At 34.9% G+C, this 21,973-nt stretch overlaps 2 protein-coding genes across 2 annotated transcripts; both read left to right on the top strand.

Annotated features, from left to right (window-relative positions):
* Positions 1-10,072: 10,072 nt before the first annotated feature.
* LOC112786321 (retrovirus-related Pol polyprotein from transposon RE1) lies at positions 10,073-14,912 on the top strand. Its single transcript, XM_072231244.1, has 4 exons — positions 10,073-11,012; positions 11,259-11,323; positions 11,668-13,049; positions 13,149-14,912. The coding sequence occupies exons 1-4, from the start codon at positions 10,073-10,075 to the stop codon at positions 14,680-14,682; spliced, it is 3,921 nt and encodes a 1,306-aa protein (XP_072087345.1). The 3' UTR covers positions 14,683-14,912.
* A 2,660-nt stretch (positions 14,913-17,572) lies between these two features.
* Positions 17,573-20,609, top strand: LOC112783003 (gamma-glutamylcyclotransferase 2-1). The gene is made up of 9 exons (XM_025825721.2): positions 17,573-17,819; positions 18,382-18,501; positions 18,590-18,666; positions 18,797-18,853; positions 19,208-19,264; positions 19,373-19,413; positions 19,546-19,617; positions 19,882-19,961; positions 20,048-20,609. The coding sequence occupies exons 2-9, from the start codon at positions 18,393-18,395 to the stop codon at positions 20,230-20,232; spliced, it is 678 nt and encodes a 225-aa protein (XP_025681506.1). The 5' UTR covers positions 17,573-17,819; positions 18,382-18,392; the 3' UTR covers positions 20,233-20,609.
* The last annotated feature ends 1,364 nt before the right edge of the window (positions 20,610-21,973 follow it).

Raw genomic sequence — 21,973 nt, 5'->3', positions numbered from 1 at the left:
GAAGAAACTCAGAATGATAGTGAAAGAAATTTCTAACCAAACCCAAAAAAATTACAAGAAGCTAAGAAGTTACTACCAAACTGCCTCATAGAGAGCTTCTTGAGTCTCAGTGTTGGAACGACAGGTGGCAATAGAGAAAGGAAAGGGAATAAGAATAGCAATAATACGGAGGTACTGAATCAAATCACCGAGGAGTCTTGGAATCAAATCACCAAGCAAAGGGGCACATGGGAGCAAGAAAGGGAGGAAATAGTTGACTTAGAAAATTCTGATCTCATATATGTTGAAATCACTAATAATTTCGTGAGTACAAATTGACCTCAAGGGAGCATGAACATGAAGAAATTAGTGTGAATGGAAAAAGAAGGAACTAATGCTATTGTTGGAGCAAAGAGAAGAGATAGTAATGAAGGTAAGAAGGAAGTGCCGAAGAAGGCATGTCGGGAAGGAGACAATAGCTTATTTGCTAAGGTGGAGGGTGCTAGCTGTCAAATAAGAGAATGCTATCGTAGAATTGTCAAACTTTGGAAAGACTCTTGACAATTCACAATATTAAAAGAATATGTCAATCCCACTTCTCTAAGGTTGGTTTTCTTTGTGAAACCAAAAACCAATATCGAATTGTGGACAGTAGGAAGGTTGACATTAGCATGGAAGGACAATGTTAAAGTACAAATTATAAGGCATGAGCAGTTTTTCATAATGGCAAGGGTGATTGACCTGGTGAGGAATAAAGTGTGGACAATGATAGGAGTGCATCTAAACTCTAATGACCAGATTCAGAGCATGCAGTTTGACGAGATTGGTGAAATGCTGAAGAAGTTTATAGCCCAGTTATGGTGGTAGGGGACTATAACGCAATTGTTAAGAAGAGGAGAAGATTGGAGTAGTACTAAATCAGATTCTTCAATGAAAACTTCAACAATTTTATTAGCAATAATGGATTGATAGATATTGGTATGATCGGGATCCCTATGACGTGGTCAAATAAGAGACAAGGGGTAGATCTCATACAAGAAAGGTTGGATCGAGTAATGGTGAATATTGATTGGCAGACCCTATATCCCTCTTCAGTGGTTATTAGGCTTATGAAAAATAGATTGGATCACACACCTCTCCTATTAGACAACTTCCCGTAAATTGAGGCCACAAAAAGAAGGTTCAAATTCCAACCAAGATGGTGCGAGAATGAGGAAGCTAGAGAAGTCATTAAAGAAGCTTGGAGCATTAATTTCAGCAGATCAACGATGTATATACTAGCCCAAAAAATAAGGCATGCAGACACAGCTTGGTTCAATGGCAACGCTCTAGTAAGTCTAATTCAAAGAAAGTTATAAAATAGTCGCAAAAAGAATTAGAATTGCTGAGAAAAGCTGAGAGGGTTGGGGGGTTGGAAATTAGAGAGCTGAATGAAAAATTGGAGAAAGTGGTCGTCCAAGAAGAGAAGTATTGACGAGAAAAATTTAGAGTCCAGTGGCTCAAAGAGGGGGACCGAAACATCAAAAATTTCCACCAAAAGTTCAAGATGAGAGCAAACTGCAACAAGATTTGGGGGTTAGTTGGGGAGAATGGTGAAGTCGCTTGCTCAAGAGCTAAAATTAGTGCAGTGGTAGAATCATATTTTACAGATCTTTTCTCCTCCATCTGTCATGGAGACCTAGGAAACCTCTTCATGCAACACCCCGTTACCTTAAACCTTACCTCTAGCCGTAAAGCAAAGGATAACAAAGTGTCACGACAATTCTATATATATATATATATATATATATATATATATATATATATATATATATATATATATATATATATATATCTCCAAAAATTTATATAACTAGAAGCCCGATGAAGGAGTAAAGCTCAAAGTCACATAAAACGGACTTACAAAATGCAAAGCGTTCACACACGATAACAAAATGCGTAGGCACGGACATAACAAGATATAATATATATAAAATCTTGTAAATAGCTCCAGGATATACAAGATAATAATTTAATTAACAAGATATATATATATATATATATATGATATACCAAAAAGAGGACTAGTCATAGCCTACGGAGTTTAGGCCGGCTAGTCAAACTGAAATACAAAAGAGTTTTAGAAGTTTAAAACAGCTTATACAACTTATCTCTCAAATCAAGCAAAAGGTGAGAGAATAACTACAACAAAAGTAAAGTAAAATAAAGCATAAGAAAGATCATCCTCCGCTTTGTCACCATATCCGCAAACTCAACGAAGTGGGTTACGACCTGCATCTGAAAAATAACAACAACATATGGTATGAGAACCGGAGGTTCTCAGTATAGTAAAAGTGTCCAATATGTAAGATATAAGGTTCCGGGACACCAAAGGCAATCCTAGAACTTCACATCGAATACAAGTATTCAAGCTTAACAAGAATAAATAACTTAAACCATAAACCATAAACATGGTTATCTTAGCTTAGGAGATTTCTAACTAATACCAATCACACCGCTGTATCCCATAACCTTCGCCAACCTACTCTCCATGCGATCTCATCGCCACCACCTACCTGACCTCCTCAGTACCAGAGAATCACATGTATATGCAAACAAGTAATACACATGTAACATTCATGTATTGCAAGTAATTCAAGAAGCAAGTAGGCATATTATACATTTAGGCAAACAACAAGTAATCAAAGCAAACAAGCACATAAGAGATGCATATGATGAATGTCTATCCTATTTGGCTCGTGATATCACTTGTCGGTTCAAAATACCAATCCGACACATCTCTGGAGATGTCGCCTCTATGCCACGCCAGAGATATAGCCCTGCACACTCTTGCAGCAGAGAATCTGCCACGCCAGGGATATAGTGCCTTGTACACTATTAACCCGTGGATATAGTTTCCGGCACACTCTTTCGGGTTATAGTGCCCAAATTCACTCTTGCGGCAGAAAGGTTATATGAGAGGGAGATTGCCTCAGTCTTCACATCTCAACGTAGGCTAGAGACTGCTTCGGCTACTACGCCGGCACCGCTACCTCGACAAGCGGGAGACTGCCACAGCCCTTGCTCGAGGCACATAGCGACTTACCAAAATAATGCATGTCACGTGAGCGGGAGACTGCCATAGCCCTCACATCCGAACGTAGGTGGGAGACTGCCACAGTCCCTACGACGGAGAACAATGCATGTCACAATCACATAATCCATCTCAGAGGCCACTGCTCATAGCACACTTCCGTTCATACTCATTCCATTGACCATAATCATTCATTTCAAGTTCTAAACTCATCATTCATCATCAATATCTCAAGTTCATCATCAACCCGACTCCCCATTAGTTCACAAGATAAATTCACCCAACTGACATACCAAGCCTAAGTCATCGTTTTCTATAACCCGTATATAAATTCACTAATCTCAAATCATAAGCCCATGTATTCTAGTCTTAGAGCCTAATTGCTAGCCACAAGCCTTAATGAGAAGTTAAGAAAGTTTGGAAAGTTAGAGAATCCTTAAAAGTGAATAAAAACACATTTTCAGAAAAACAGGAGTTTCGTATACGCAAGCCCCCTATCCGTGTATGCAAGGGTATGAAAATGGGTGGTCGCGTACGCGACACTCTGCTCGCGTACGCGAGTGTTCCAACCCGAATGGAATGCTCACGTTGCATGTTAAAAATTCGCATACGCAAACCTTGAAAACATATGCTCCCGTACGCAAGCTAATACTCATGTACACGATACCCCAGGCAATGGAAAATGCTTGCGTCACATGCACAGTGTCGCGTACGCAAGCTTTAGCAGACTTAGAAAAATGTTAAAGCTGCAGAAATCAGATTTTTATACCAAACTTCAAACGCTCATAACTTCCTCTACAAAACTCCATTTTCCTCAAACTTGACATCATTTTAAAGCTCTTAAAATCATCTTTAATTTAAAATAAAATCCAATCAATTTCAAAACTGAGACTCAAATTATGATCCGCCAAAGTTCACCAAAAACAGGTTTTTACCAAAAGTGACAGTTCTCTAGTTTTCCAAAACTTTCAAAACCAAACCAAAATAAAACCTACTCAATTCAGCACAAACCACTACCACACATACACTACATTTTACCTTTCTAATGTACTTCAATCAACTCTACCTCTATTTCACTCAATCTTTCCACCATAATTCAACAAGATCAACAATTTCCAACTCAAGATCTCAATCATCAACAATTTGCACAATTTTACTCATCATAAATATCATTCATCATATCTTACCTTAAATCCTCATAATTATCATTATTTAATCTCAATCTCAATAATCAATGCCATTCACCAACAACAACATCATAATTCATCAATATCCTTCATCAATCAGCATAATAATAAATAATACCAATATTGATCATATTATCATCATAATTCATATATATCACACATTCCAACACTCCATATCATCTTCTTCATCATCAAACATGAATTTACACATAATTAATCATGCACCAACATCATTCAATCCTATCTTAGAGTCCACTAGCCTAAGTGTCCATAAACATTACATATTACATAAAGGAAACCGAAACCATACCTTGGCCGATTTTTTCAAAATGCACAAACACTTAAAACTTGATTCTAACAAGATCAACAAGCCTCAAGCACCAACACCACTTCCAAAACTCACCAACTATCAAGCTATACATATATAACATACCAAAAATCAACACTATGGCTAACCAAAACATCAAACCACAAGAGTTTGAAGAGACTTACCTTACCCAACGAGATTAGGAGAAAAATTCAACAATATTCTAATGCTAGATCACCTCTAAACAAATAAAATCACAAAATCTACTCAAGAACTAGAACAAAATATGCAAAACTGTTAGGGGTGGAAATTGGAGCATGGATTTCAAAAATCATACCACTTTGTTTAAATAGAAACGAAAAGCTCGGTGAGAGCTTCGTGTGGTCGCAAACGTCTCATCAATCGGAACTCCGTAGCTTAAGTTATGGTCAAATGAAGGAGGAGATGAATAGTGAAATCTCAATCTCTCTTCCTTCCTTCACTTCAGCGTCCCTTTCCTCTACGGTGGAAATGAGCTGAATGCTCATTAAAGGGTGTTTATATATATTAGGCTTGGTCCAACTTGGGCCCGGTCCAACCCGTTAGCATTTTAGGTCCGTTTGGTCCACTTTGGGCCAAAACCTTTAGAATTAGTGCTCGGTTTTCGATTCTAAATTATTTTCGTGTACTTTCAAAACAATAAATTCAATTTTCAAAATTTTATTTTTCTCATTACGTGGTACCAGACTGATTAGAGCTAGTACTACTAGCTTAAGTACCGGTACGCATTTTTACAAAAATTTTTCAGAAAAGATACATTTTTTCACTAAAAAAATTCATTGAATTCAAATTTCACCTTCATATTTTAAAAAGAACACTCAATGCTACGTGGATATATATATATATATATATATATATATATATATATATATATATATATATATATATATATATATATATATTTGCCACCAAAAAAATAATAATTAAAAAATCAAATACAAATAAAAAATAGTCAAATTATAATATAATTTTTTATTATTTTTTTTAATTTTTAACTTCAATAAAATTGTTCAAAATAATATTTGTCAATAGAATCATTTTTATTTTAAAAAATAAGTCACATAATTTGAGTATATATACGAAATTGTAAAATAAAATAAATAAAGTTAATAACTAAAAGAAGAATAAAAATAAAAAATGAAAAAAAAATGTTTAAAAATTCTATAATTATTAATTTTATAATAGTAATCACTCTTTTATTTAATAAAATAAATAAATAAAAATTTTCTGCCCGGCGGACCGGCCCGCCCCGCCAAAACCCGCCAATTTGGCGGTGCGGGTTTGGCGGGTTTTTTTAATTTGGCGGGCTCCAAATCCTAACCCGACCCGCCTTTTTTAGCGGGTTTAGCGGATCGGCCCGACAAGCTCGAGCCGTTTTGCCACCCCTATATATATATGTATTTGTGATTAAATAGTTTAAAGTACAGACTATTTCCTTCTTTGGCTAAAATTTCGGTTCGTATTTGTAAATGCTCAATATTAAATAAAGATAGTAAAGAATAAAAAAGTTTAGAAGTAAGTAACGCCTAAACTTTTGGTACGAGCATGAGGTACTAAAAGTTAGGGTGTTACAACATCAGGTGATGATGGAATGACTGCAAAGTTCTTTCAGCACTATTAGAAGTTAGTTGTCAGGGATGTTTTCAGAGCTGTTCCAATTTTTTGTTTTTTTGTTTTTACGGGAGGTCGAATATTGAGAAGCTTTAATCACACCCACATTTATTTGTCTCATTCCAAAAATTTCAGGTGCGATCAATATGACCCATATAAGACTTATTAGTTTATCTTCAATTGTTTACAAGATTATTTCTAAAGTGTTAGTACATAGAATGCAAGAGATGATGAATAAAATGAACAGTTTGAACCAAAGTGCCTTTACTAAAGGAAGATTTATTTCTGATAACATTCTAGTTGCACACGAATACATACATTATCTCAAGAATAATAAAAGGGGACTTGGTAATGAAATGGCAATCAAACTGGACATGAAAGCAAAGTTTATGATACGGTGGAACGAAAGTTTATATGGTTCATGATGGAGAAATTTGGATTTGACATTAGATAGATTAATTGGATTCGTGAGTTAGTTTCAACTGTTTCTTATTACTCAGTCGTTGTGGAAGAATAACCACATAGTTTCTTCAGGCTAACTAGAGGAGGCATCCGATAGGGTGATTCTCTATCCTCGTATCTATTCCTAATTTGTGTAGAATGATTTTTCTTTTTGCTACACAAGGCATAGAAAAACAGCCTTATTCAAGGAATCCAAGTATCTAGAAGGTGCCCCAAAGTAAACCATCTATTTTTTACGGATGATTCTATCATATTCTGTAAAGCTAATGGTGAAAATTGCGAAGGAATACTAAACTTGCTAGAGAACTATGAAAATGTTAGTGGGAAGAAAGTTAACTTGGATAAATAAGCTATTTTTTCAGCAATAACACCCTGTAGTATGTTAGAATTGAGATTGCCTCAGTAATGAGCATTACTCACATAGGAGCTCAAGATAAATATCTTGGCTTATCCTTAACTGTTAACAGATCTATAAAGCCACATTTAACGCAATCAAGGAGAAAGTCAGATCTAAAGTTTAAGGATGAAAAAGAAGTCTACTGTTAATGAGAGGAAGGCAAATTTTGGTGAAGGCCAAGAAAATCCCCATATATACCTTGTCATGCTTTAAACTTTCAGATAATTTGCTATCAAAAATTCACAGTATATTATCTCAATTCTAGTGAAGTCAAAAAGACAATGAAAAGAGAATGGTATAAATTAATTGGAATAACGAGGCTAAAGAAATTAAAGAAGATAGCTTAGGGTTTAAAGATTTAAGAGCACATAATCCAGTATTGTTAGGACAGCAATTTTAAAAAATTCGCAAACATTCTAACTCAATGTTAACTAGAATTCTCAAAAGAAAGTATTTCAAATATAGTAATGTAATGCAATCAGAAGTCGGAATATTATCATCCTGAGAATGGACAAGCGTGTTGGAGGGACGAAGAATTATGGAGAAAGGCCTTCTTTGGAGTGTCGGTGATGGCTACAACATCTAGATTTTTCAGGATCTTTGGCTCCCACCCCCTTATCCTTTTAGCATTAATTTGACAGAGAGCCTCCATGAGCAAAATCACCAAATCAATAGAGTAAAAGACCTATTGATATACCAAAGGCGATGGAATGAGGTTCTTATTGAACAAATGTCTCCAAGTTCTATAAGCAGCAGAATTTTGACAATTAAGCCAAGATAGGGTGTAGGTCAAATTCAATGGATATGGAATAAATCAAAGAACTATGGTGTAGCATCTCGCTATAGAATAGCGTACCAATTTTTTCATGAACCAGTTGAGATGAATCCAAATCTGACACGCCAAAGAGAACTTTGGGTGCATTTATGGAAGCTTCAGGTGCCTAGCAATATTGCAATTTTCCTATGGAAAGCACTCCATGGCCACCTCCCGGTGATGCAGCAACTACACCAAAGATTTCTAGCAACAGAACCCATTTGCTTGAGATGCCACGGAGACATAGAATCTGTATTACATTGCCTTGTTTCTTTCCCAGAATCGAAGGAAGTATGGAGTAATTCTTCCTCGTCCATGGTTAGCCAAATGCATCAACTCAATAATTTCCATGATTGGTGGTTAGAGCAGAAGACAAGATTTCGAGGACAACAACATGGAGATAAGCAAATCCTCTTGTTGGCAGTTCAATGTTGGAATATTTGGAGAGCTAAAAATGCTTGGATTTTTGATAAGGTGAAGAAGCCATGGATTGATATACTAGAGGCGTCAGAGAAGATGGTTCAAGAAGTTCAAAAGGTTCGAAGACTTTGAAGAAAGCCCACTTTCCCATTCTCATGTATTTTATTGTTAAAAAACTTGCCTTTATATTGGCTATTGTCATTTCGTCAGTTGGGAGAACCCCATTTCAATTTTGTGTGTCCTGACTTGCGAACAGATGTATTCTTTGATTTTTAAGGAATAAAATTTACTACCTACCTTTAATAAACAAAAGAGTTAATCGTTGACTTTTAATAAATAAATAGTTAAACATTTGTGCTTAAGAAAAATGATTGAGAGACACCATTACTAAGCCTAATTATCCTCTCAATAACATAATTTCAATACTTGTCAAATTTGTTGATATCTCATTAACTATTTTTCTCTCTTTATCATAATTTCTTTTTATTCTTAATTTACTCACACATTATTTGGTTTCATATTTCTTTCCATTTTCTTAAACTCTAGATTTAATTATTTTATTGATCTTTATAATTTTACAAAATTTTTGATTAGATTCTTATATTTTTTTTAATTAAGTCCCTGCATTAATTTTTTTTTTAATTAACCTTGAAAGAAGCTTGAAAGTTTTTTTCCGCAGACATTTAGAATCAGTTTCTTAGCCCCTATTTTTCCTTTGTTCTTTTTCCTTTTCTTTCTTCTTTAGACAATAACAAATTAAAAGAACAACTTTACACATTTTCATTCATCAGCACATTGCATACTAGTAATTTATTTGATAAAGAAAAAGAATAAAATTAAAGGAATTAGAATAATTAATTATAATGGGAGAGATGGATCCAGCTTTCATCCAAAAACCAGTATGCAAAAATTTGAAGTTGGAGTCAGAGAATCAAAAGATGATGGGTCATTATTTTGTATTTGTAAGATTAAAAGAATAATTTAATTTTGATACACTGATAGTATAAAATAGTTTATACAGCCGTATAATCACATTCGTCCTTTTGGATGACCATTCACGCTGTTAATAAAAATAGTAGTTACTTTTGATGATGTGGTGTTACGTAATTAAATACACATGTAAAATTGCTTTACATTGACAGTGCATCAAAATTAAATTCTTAAAAGAACGTGTAGAATTGTTTTTTATTCTTGTGTCTAAAGGAAAAAAAAATAAAGGAAAACAGAGACTTCTTTTGAATTCTTGCAAAAAGGATTTTAAAGCTCCATCCAAAACTAATAACGTAAGAGTTTAACTAATATGCATCCTAAGAATATATGATAAATTTGTTAAATTGCTATTAATAGAGAATTTTAAAATTTTTCTTTTAATATTGTTACTTGATATACTAGCTTAGCAATTAGTAGTTAATTGATTTACTAGTTGTAACAACAAATTAGTTAGACAAGTAGCCTATAATAGAAACAACAAATTAGTTTAGAAATTATAGTTAGCCCCTAATTATTCTAACTCAGTTGGTTAGATGACCAATATATATATCTAATTGTTGTAACAGTGAAAACGTGTGATTCATCATTGAGTACACTGAGAGAACAAGTACTCTCATTTTCTTCTCCCTGTTTCTAAGTTTGCTCTATTCTCACACTCCCCTTCCGCACCTTCAACATGGTGCGGTGAGCGTGGAACCCAAAGGGGTGAGAATAGAAGGAACAGCGATTGAGGAAAGAGAAGCTCAGGATTCAAATCAAAGCACACATTAAGTGCACGATCTGAAACCTAGTGATGGATCCAACTCAAAATTCAGAGCAATTCCGAATGAACCAAAGCAATTCCTTCCAAGGTCTCGATCCTCAAGGTATCGCGGCGTTCTTGAACCAGATCTCATCGATTCAGGCTCACCTGAACAGGAATGGCAGCAACCCTAGCCAAGATTCATCGAGCCACTTCTACCTTCATCCTTCTGAAAATACTGGTATTCCCCTCATCCCTACCATTCTTGATGGCAAGAATTACAGTAGTTGGAGCAATGCGATGTTGTTAGCCCTAAAATCGAAAAATAAGCTGAAATTTGTTGATGGAAGTTTAAAGAAACCTGATAAGAATGATCCATTGTTTGAACTGTGGGATAGATGTAATACATATGTCTTAGCCTGGATTAAAATCTCGTTGAACCCTGAAATCACCCGAAGCGTGATGTGGAACAAGGTTGCATATGAGCTATGGGAGGACCTGAAACACAGGTACCATGAGGGTGATAGATTTAGAATTGCAGAACTGCAGGAGGAGCTATACGGAACAAGACAAGGAGAAATGAGCGTGACACAATACTTCACAAAACTGAAGTCACTGTGGGAAGAATTTGATGATTTCAGGCCAATTCCACCCTGCAATTGTGAATCTGTGTGTACTTGTGGATTAGGAGAAATGCGAAAATATAGAATGGAAGATCATGTAACTAGATTCCTAAGAGGACTTAATGAACAGTTTGCGAATGTTAGAGCTCAGGTCATGCTGATGGAGCCACTGCCAGATTTAAAGGCTGTGTTTTCTATGATGACTAGACAAGAAAGGCAAAACCAGACCATGGATGATACCATAGACCCCAAGATCTTATTACACTCTACCAATTCCTTCAACACTGCTGAGACCTCACAAGGCAGAGGGAGAGGAAAAGGTAGAGGAGGTAGATTCCAAGGCTCTGGGAGAGGACAAACGGGAAGAGGTAGAATGCAGTGTTCATATTGTGGTAAAGGAGGCCACACAGTAGATGTATGTTACAAGAAACATGGCTTTCCCCCCATCTTAGACAGAGAAATCTGAACTCAAACGGAGGTTTGGGAGCAGTGAATTTCAGTGCTGAAATAAATGGCGATGGCATTGATGATTCTGGCTGTGTGGAAGAAAATGGAACTTCCAATGTTGACTTTACTCCAGAGCAGAAATCAGCCCTACTAGCTTTACTCAACAGGGGAGAGGCAAAGCAGATCCACAGTGCTAACCAAATCACAACCCTGGAACAAGTACCTCATCAAGGTAACTTGGTGCATATCATGCATTTTAAGTCAAGCGTGTTGGCTTTAAACATTTCTGCATCAAAACATGGTTCTTGGATAATAGATACAGGAGCTACTGTTCATGTATCCTATTGCCTAGAAGATTTTCAAACTCATTTCAAGATAGCTCCTATAATCATTCGGTTGCCTAATGGTGCACAAACCATTAGCAATATGGCTGGAACTATCAAATTTTCAAATAAACTGTACCTCACAAATGCATTATACGTCCCATCTTTCAATTTCAAATTGATATCAGTATCAAAAGCCACAAAACATTTGCATTGTAAAATGAGTTTTACTTATGACGATTGTGAGATACAGGATTTACTCTCGAAGAAGACGATTGGAGCAGCTAGAGTGTGTGGTGGCCTTTATACCTTGAACTGTGATGCTGCGCGATCAGAAATTGTACAGGTATCAAATAAAACTCATGTAGATATGCCCATACTGAATATTTCAAACACAAAGTTATGGCATTTTAGGTTAGGCCATGCACCATTCCATAGAATGAAAGAAATGAAGAAAATTTTCAAATTCATTCATTGTGATAGTGATGTACAGCCTTGTGACTCATGTCACCTAGCAAGGCAAAAGAGATTATCATTCAATAATAGCAGCACAGTTTCATTAACTTCCTTTGATTTAATTCATGTGGATGTTTGGGGCCCGCTGGCCATTCCCTCTACGGGAGGACATAGATATTTCTTAACCATAGTAGACGATAAAACAAGGTTCACTTGGGTATTTTTCATGAAAAACAAAACTGAAGTTGCTGATCTCATTAAATTCTTTGTAAATTTTGTTAAAACACAGTACGACAGCAAAATTAGATCTATAAGGTCCGATAATGGAACTGAATTTTTGATGCACTCTTTCTTCAATGAAACTGGTATATTACACCAAAGATCATGTGTTGAAACTCCTCAACAAAATGGTATTGTTGAACGGAAACATCAACACATTCTTGAAATAACTAGAGCAATTTTCTTCCACTCAAATGTACCTAAGTGTTTTTGGCAATATACAGTTTCATATTCAGTTCACATCATGAATAGACTACCATCAAATTTTCTTAACAATTTATCACCTTATCAAGCTTTGCATAACTCTTTACCTGACATATCTCATTTAAGGGTTTTTGGGTGTCTGGCATATGCCAGTACACTCCAAGCAAATCGAAAGAAACTGGATCCAAGATCCAGAAGGTGTGCCTTTTTGGGTTTCAAGGAGGGTACCAAGGGATATCTCTTAATTGATCTAAAGACTAGAGAGATCTTTACTTCAAGAGATGTGTCCTTCTATGAAGATCATTTTCCATACTTAAGCACACACCCTGACCAAAGCACACATACTGCATCTTCTATTCAGTTTAAAACTGACCCCTTTGCATATGACATCATTCTTCAACCTCACACAACACACACTAATCATCAAGCATCACCTGCATCCAACTCACACACTGAGACTCTCAATAATAATAATAATGCCCCACAAAATTTCAATTCAGCACATACACCACCAATTCAATCTCCACAACCTAGTCAAACAAATATGCCACAAAATCACACACTTGCACCTCAACATGCATCACCACTGCCCCTGTTAAGAAAATCAACAAGAATTCGCAGAGCACCATCACATTTGCAAGACTATCATTGTCTAAATGCTACCACTTCTCGGCTTCCACTCCGAAAATCTGAAAGGTACCCTTTATCGAATTATTTGTCATATGAAAAATTTTCTGCATCACATACTGCATATTCTCTAGCCATATCTTCTAACATTGAACCCAAGCACTACAGTGAAGCAATTACTCAATCTTGTTGGGTTGATGCTATTAAGAATGAACTCCAAGCTCTTGAGCAAAGTCAAACTTGGAAGCTCACTTCACTTCCACCCGGCAAGAAGGCAATTGGCAACAAGTGGGTTTTCAAAGTGAAATACAACCCTGATGGCAGCATTGAACGCTACAAAGCACGATTAGTGGCGAAGGGATTCACCCAAGTCCCTGGGATTGATTATCGGGACACATTTAGCCCTGTGATGAAGTTGGGCAGCTTGAGAGTTGTCTTGGCTGTGGCTGCGGCAAAGGGATGGTTCCTCAAGCAAATTGATGTCAACACCGCATTCTTGCACGGCGATTTGGATGAGGAGGTGTACATGAAACCACCTCAAGGGTTGGACGTCAAAGCTGGTCAAGTGTGCAAGCTTGAAAAGTCGCTTTATGGTCTAAAACAAGCGAGTCGACAGTGGAATACAAAACTGAAATCTGTTCTGGTTGAGTTGGGTTTTGTTCAGTCAAAGGCTGATTATAGTTTGTTTACTAAGCAAACTGAATCTGGATTCACCGCATTGTTGGTGTACGTTGACGATTTGATATTGGCTGGAAATAATTTGGGAGAAATTAATGCTGTCAAAACAGTCTTGGATGATAGGTTCAAAATCAAAGACATTGGAGATTTGAAATTCTTTATTGGGATGGAGGTTGCGCGATCGAAAGAGGGCATTCTTCTTAATCAAAGAAAGTATGCTATGGACATCTTGAAGGATGCTGGCTTTGAGAACTGCAAACCTGCTTCTACCCCTATGGACTACAGTACCAAACTCAGCAAAACTGAAGGCGTTCCCCTCTCAGATTCTACAGAATATCGAAAGTTAGTTGGCAAATTGCTTTATTTGACCAACACCCGACCTGACATTAGCTTTGCCATTGGAAAGTTGAGTCAATACCTTGACCACCCCACTACTTCTCACCTCAGTGCTGTCCATCGAATTCTCAGATACATCAAAGCTTCCCCTGCCACTGGCATAATGTTCTCGGCCACCTCTGATCTGTGTGCCACTGGATTTGCTGATTCCGACTGGGCGGCATGTCCTGATTCAAGAAGATCTGTGACAGCCTACTGCTTCTATATCGGCACTGCCCTAGTTTCATGGAAGAGCAAAAAGCAAGTGACAGTTGCTTGCAGTTCAGCCGAAGCTGAATATCGAGCGCTCGCCGCTGCTACTAAGGAGGCTATTTGGCTCAGTTTCATTTTGAAGGACTTGGGAATGCCTCTCACCAAGCCCATCAGCACCTACTGCGATAGCCAATCTGCAATTCACATCGCCTCTAACCCGGTGTTCCATGAGCGCACGAAGCACATAGAGGCCGATTGCCACATTGTACGCGACAAGTTCCAAGAAGGTCTTATTCATCTTCTTCCCATCTCCACCACTGAACAGGTTGCGGACATCCTGACTAAACCACTACCTCCGTCCATGTTCTCTACACTCTTTGGCAAGTTAGGACTGGTCAACTTACACACTCCTAACTTGAGGGAGGGTGTTACTTGATATACTAGCTTAGCAATTAGTAGTTAATTGATTTACTAGTTGTAACAACAAATTAGTTAGACAAGTAGCCTATAATAGAAACAACAAATTAGTTTAGAAATTATAGTTAGCCCCTAATTATTCTAACTCAGTTGGTTAGATGACCAATATATATATCTAATTGTTGTAACAGTGAAAACGTGTGATTCATCATTGAGTACACTGAGAGAACAAGTACTCTCATTTTCTTCTCCCTGTTTCTAAGTTTGCTCTATTCTCACACTCCCCTTCCGCACCTTCAACAAATATAGACATATATTAAAGTTATAAATAAAAAATTATTATTAAAAATATAAAAACTTAAATTTTAAAATATTTATTTTACACTTATTAAAAAAATATTAAAATTTTTTTCTTAATAATAATCTTATTATATATATTTTCTTAAGACGTATGTTAGCAAAATCTTACTACTACTACTACTCTAAAACTTAAACCTGATTGAGAGGACAGACAAAGACAAGATTCAGGGAGACGTTATACTTACTAAACCAACTGGATGTTACTAATATATCATGATGTTTTTTATGATCGCATTTGTCTTTCTTACCTACAATCTTTCTTTCCCGTTGCTTCCTAATTCCTATGCGTGAATAACTCACATAATTTAAACATGACGAAACGTATGTTAGTTTACCACACATCTACCCACAAATTAGAAAAAATAAAAAATAAACAACACACTCACACATTTGACATTTCTTATTTCTTAATTAATACCATGTGTTTATATTCATACTTACCAAATTACTTAATCCAATGCTAAAACATATGCTAGATGTATATTTTATTTACGAACGTTATTAAATTTTCATATTAGCATTCTAAATTTTAAACACAAAATTAAAGGAAAAATTTGGGAGCTAATATTTTTAATTAATAATCAATTAATAACAAAAGTACAAATTTAATTACGTATTCATTGTCTAATTGAAACTAGGGTTGAAAGTGAATCAAGCCAGCTCATGAGCCAATTTAAACTCGATTTATTAATAGCTCAATAAGCTGAACTCGTGAGCTGGCGTGGGCCGAACTTGAACTTGAAATTGAGCTCATAAATTAAATGAATCGAGCTTGAACTTAGATAAACTCAACTCATTAGCTCGTGAGCTGAATCGATTATATATTTTTTTTTTCCCTAAAGTTAAGAGTGAGACTCAAACTCAAGACTTCTAGATGGGAATAGAGAGACTATGTCATTTGAGCTATACTTCGTTGACATATATATTAAATTATTAGTACACATATATTAATATTTTTAATTATTTAAAATTTTATATTTATTTTTATATGATTTTAGTGTAAAACATAAATAAAAAAATTATAATTGATAGATAGATAATATATAAAATTAATTTTTTAATATTTTTTAAAATATATAAAATTATAATTTGTTGATATAAAATTATAAATTATGCTTTTATTATTTAAATCAACTTGTAAATTTTTAGTGAACTAAATTTAAACTTAAAAAATAGACTAAATTGTTAACTATGAATTGAGTCGTAAATCGAGCCACAGAAGCTCAGTTCGACTCACTTTTAGACCCAGTTGAAACCATGAATTTTCTACGCGGAAAAAGTTTCCAACGTTGTGGACACGGCTAGCTGGAACCCTATTAATTCTATGGAACCTAACCTCTTTACCTGCCAACCATATATATTTGCGTGTTCATATGATAACATGTCCAGGTTCAATGAACCTATCTCACTCCCTCGCCCTCTTCCTTTCATTTTTTTACACACTGACTCAGACTTTATTCAAATCAATATCCACGCATCAAGCAACTTGATTTAGAATGCAGTTGCACGCAAATAAATGCCAATCTTGTCCAGGTTCGATGAACCTACCTCTCTTCAACACACTTTCCACACTTTCTTATTTCACCACCTATGCCATTCAGTTTTGACTTTTGAGAACTTTTTCTTTTTAATATTGTATTACTAGAGGTGAAATCCTTTATCATGAACCAAATTGTGTGTTGAACACAACTATGGCCATTTACAAAACGTCAATGACGTTTTGTGTTTCTTCAATTAAAATAATATTTTTCTAACAAAACGTCAGCGACGTTTTGTGTTTTAATAATTAAAATAATATTTTTTTTATTACAAAACGTCAGTGACGTTTTGTTCTTTGATGATTAAAAAAAATTTTTTATTACAAAACGTTAGTAACGTTTTGTGCTACTACCACAACCCTGTAGAACACCAAAATCATCAAATATTTTTGTATTTCACATTAAAATTATCCATATATAAAAATTTTAGCCGACTTTTGACTGTCCGAAAAAAGAAAAAAAAAATCCATCAATATAACTAACAATTAAGAGCGATATTTATAATTATTTTTAATAATTTGTTGTCAAAACAATAATGTTTAACAAAACTAGATAAATTGATAATTAGTTTTTTAATAATTAGTTTTTTTTCTAATTATTCTTTCACTTTATCATAAATTAATTTATCCAATACAAAATTCTTAAGAAAATTCTCTATAATCAATAATTAAATACTGATAGTACTAATTAGGAGTAGATAATAACATCAAATGCTTTTATTATTTCTTAATATGTAACTAATAAATTAATATACATGCATAATTTCCTATCTAGTTAACTGGGATTCCAATAAAAACAATATACTCAAAGAAGTATTTCTCATTTTAATATATTTTCGAATTTAAAATACTGATAATTTATATGCAGAAAGAGACAGTTTTTTTGGTAATAAGGAAAAATGACACTTTGTTTTTCCTTTTTTAAATCGGTTTACAATATGACAATAATAATATAATAATGGTGCGTTCCCAGCTTGGGCACATTCATATGCACGTGGGTCACGTGACAAGCGTGCTTCCCTCAGCATAAATACGAAGCATTAGGAGATTTGACCACCTCAGCTGCAAGAAGAGGAGAAGCGAAGAGAAGAGAGGGGGAGAGAGAAAGAAGGGATTTAGAGAGAGAAAACACAGGAAATTTTCGAAAACCCTAATTCCCAAAGCTAAGCCCTAATCGTTTCTCTCATTCCTCTCGTCGTTTCTCTTCATCCAATCGCCACCGCTTAATCCATTCTTTCTCACTCATCTTCATCTCAATTGTATGAATTCGTAACCATTTCTTCTCCCTATTATTATATTGTTGGTTAATTTTACTCAATGCTGGTGATTGTTGTTGTTTGAGCTACAAATTTGAATCTTAAATTTTCGTATTGGTAGATCGCAAAGGGGTTTATACTTGAAAGACTTAGCTAATCCGTGATTATGGATTTCATTTCGGGACACCGTCGACTTTCTTAATTTGGATTTTCAAAGCTTAATTGTTGAGACATTCTTTCCATTTTGTGATGATAATCTTATCAGTGTATTGAATCTTAACAAATGTTTTGGGTTTCTTATGGTTTTGTGGCGCTTCTAGCTGTATTCAAGTGCTGCTACTGCTACGTTTGATTTTTTTTTTTTTTTTTGGTTAGTAGTGTTTGGCTTTTTTGTTAGTTATTTTATTTCTGGACTTCGTGTAGTGTAGTCTCTGTTTTAAAAGTAAAGATTTATTTATTTATTTATTTTTTTACAAGTAGTTATGTGGAACTATTTGTTGCTGTTTCTATTTGGTGAAAACCATTCACCCATATTAAGTTTGTTTTTCGCTTTTCTTTTTCCCAGAAAATTCAGCCATGGTTTTCTGGGTTTTTGGCTACGGTTCACTTGTGTGGAACCCAGGATTCGAATTCGATGAGAAAATTATCGGCTACATTAAGGATTACAGACGTGTATTTGATTTAGGTAACATAAACATTCTTCCTCATACATTGGTATTTATATTTCTGCATATCTTTCCCAGTTGCATAAACTGGCATTTCATATTTGGCAGCATGCATTGATCACCGGGGTACACCTGAAAGCCCTGCAAGAACTTGCACGTTAGAGGAGAAAGAAGGAGCAATTTGCGTAAGGGCACATTTTTTTCCTATTGAATGTTGTAGCTATAGGTTTGCTTCAGTAGTCTATTGCCTTAAGCAGTGGATGATTATGTTGGTTTTTTCTTATATGTATTTACTTCTTTCCAATTTTGTTTCAGTGGGGTGCTGCTTATTGTGTCAAAGGTGGCGCTGAGAAGGAAAAACTTGCTATGCAGGTGAATTTTCCATAACCTGAAACTATTTCCATATTTAACTGTATTCAGCAATGCTTAATTATATAGTAATGATTTTGAATCTTGAAACTGTTTCCTTTATATTAATTTAGTGTCAATTTATAATGATGGTATCTTCCATGCATTTAAGGGTTTTTTTTGGTATGTAATTATTTAAGGATTCTTTTGCCATTTGTGTTATACTAAAATGCCAGGCACTGCTTAAGAACTGAACACTTTTTTAGAACTAATGGATGTTTGTACTAGCAATCCTTGCATCCCCATTTAGGTATTAGCTTCACATTTTCACTCTTATTTGTTTTGGTAATACTTTCTTCTAATTTTTGGGTCTTGTAGTATTTGGAAAGGCGAGAATGTGAATATGATCAAAAGACTCTCGTAAACTTCTACAAGGTGAGTTACCTGCAAATTTTAAGGAGTTTTTTGTAATTGCTTTCTATTTATTTAACTGTTAATTGTTCTTATTATTATTTCTAATTTGTTGTCTTTCTGATTCTTTAGGAAGGAGAGACACTTCAACCTGCTTTAACGGGAGTGATAGTGTGAGTTGTCAGATATTGTTTTCCACTTTGTAATTTTCTTTAGCTGATTGATCAAGCAATGCAATTACTTGTTTATGTAATTTAGGTTTTATTTCTCAACTATGCTAATGGAACTTTCATCAATTTGTTCAGATTTACATCTACGCCGGATAAAATTAACAACAAATACTACCTGGGACCTGCCCCTCTTGAAGACATGGCTAGGTAAATCTTCTTTGTAGATTTTCCTTCTATTTTTTAACACAATCATTTCTATGCATTCACAATCTAATGCTGTCTGCCATTACACATATTAAGGAATATAGAAGTTATGGTGGGAAGTTATTAAATATGATTTGACACTTGAATTTTTATTGTTAGTTGAATAAATTTACTTTATATTATCAGTTCATAGAAAGTAAATCCATTTTTTAATGTGGAAGCCATGTTCTATCTCTGGGCTTACCAAGATCTGCTTATTTATTTCAGGCAAATAGCAACTGCCTATGGTCCTTGCGGAAACAACAGGGATTATCTTTTCCTTTTGGAGAAGGCCATGTACGATATTGGTAAGTCATCTAGAGCATCCACCTTTATCATTTCTACACATGAAACCATAAAGCATGTTAATGAGTTGCGATGTTTGATTTTGCAGCCCACGAAGATGACTATGTAATAGAGCTAGCTAATGAAGTAAGGAAAGTACTTGGAATGGGGAAGGCACTACCAAAGGACAAAAAGTTGGTTGGAGCAACATCACAACTTCAACACCCTCCTCATGTACCTATTCCAACCCTTCAGCTTCATCCTCTTCCAGAACCCATTGCTTTGGATAGCTGATATGACCAGAGGTTACTGAAAGATGATGCTGAATTATGGACTAAACTAATTCACCCTGGATCCTGCTAAATGCTAACCCCATTCAAATTCTTCTAGTACCCTTTATTTCTCAAAAGAAAAGCATAAGAAATATATAACTGTTCTACCTGTTTTGACTAGTTTTAGAGGCACTCTTTTAAGCCCTTCTACGGAGGTACTTCTCAGGTTTGGTGAGACAAAATAAGACCATGTTTTGAATTAGAAGGAATTTGAGGATACTTTACACCTGCAGTGCGATTATTGAAAATGTTCCGAGGCATGTAATACTTGAGTTAGTAATGTATACTTGACTACTTGAGCTTTTGTTCAATTAACTTGACTTTTCTTTGTCTTGTCTACTTGGATGTACTGCGTATTTTATCTTATTGTTTCGGGTTGTAACTTGAGAGTGGATTATTTTCTTATTGATGGAGTTTGCAATTGAGTTCGTAGTTTGTTATCGGTTGATTGGAAGTGCCATTGCAAGCTCTAATATTATTCTCTAAAGAATTTGTCATTTTCCACTGATTAACTTTCGGTTAAACGACAAAGTGAAGATTGCAAATAAGTTTTGATTCAACAAATAATGATCATATAAGACTTGAAGCCCAAGTGATCGAGTCCATCGTCCACTCCACATAAGTCAGCTCATTATACTCACAAATACATCCACGTTCAAGAGTTCGTTACATAAATAAGAAAAACAAAATCCATCATAAAAAGGGTGAAACATTCACTGATATTTCATTGTTTTGAACTAATATTGGTGCACCATCAGAATAATTGTTAGATCATAACATTGGAGATCTGACAACCATAAACTAATGGTATTTATTCTTCACGTTTTAGTCCTAATTATATATGTTTATTTTTAGTCTAGTACATTAACCTAATATTTACAAAATGAAACAGAGTCTTTATCCAACCGATCCTGTGTTAGCACTGAGTGGAGGTGATCGAACCAACCAAGAGCTTAGTAAAATCTGAAGCATGCAGTGCAAACTGTCACTAAAATAAGAACAAAACAGATAAAAATTAGACTTAGTTTCAGCTATGCTTTTCTTCCTTATCAGCACCTTTCCCTTGGTTCAATCACTATGTTCTCTTCGTCTCTTTCCACCTCTGCTATTTCTTCATTTGCATTCATAGATCACATTGCAAGTTCGGACACTTTCTAGTTATTCGATCATAATTCCTTATTTACTTCCTCTGCATATGTATATTCTTTTGTATCCTCCATAAGATATATCTATTCCTATTTTGGTGGAAAGGAGAGAAGAAAATAGAAAAAGGTTGAGTGGGATAATAACAATAATTTTGTATAAAATTCATGGTTAATGTAGTAGACAGATAATAAATAGCACAGGAAAGTTTAGCTAAAATATATGAAAAAAAAAAATGTTTGAGGGCCAACATTTTTATTAAAATCTAGTCAATAGTTAACTAACAAGAAAAAAAGTGTGTAATCCCATAACATTAGATATGATCTCACACTATTAAAAATATTAATGATAATTAATTAATGGTTACAAATTACCAAATGTACTAGCCTCTAGCACTACTATAAAAAAAAATAGGTGCTGCAATTGATATTGGTATGAAAAATCCGTGATCCAACTATCATTCTAATTATATGCCAATATTAGTAGCAGCACCCAACACACACCTAAAAGTCTTAATTGACTATTGATATGATTAGTTTATAAAATAAGATCAAATCAAT

Source organism: Arachis hypogaea, chromosome 20 (genome assembly GCF_003086295.3).
Source record: "Arachis hypogaea cultivar Tifrunner chromosome 20, arahy.Tifrunner.gnm2.J5K5, whole genome shotgun sequence".
NCBI classification, from domain to species: domain Eukaryota; kingdom Viridiplantae; phylum Streptophyta; class Magnoliopsida; order Fabales; family Fabaceae; genus Arachis; species Arachis hypogaea.
This window is presented reverse-complemented; position numbering and strand designations above follow the sequence as displayed.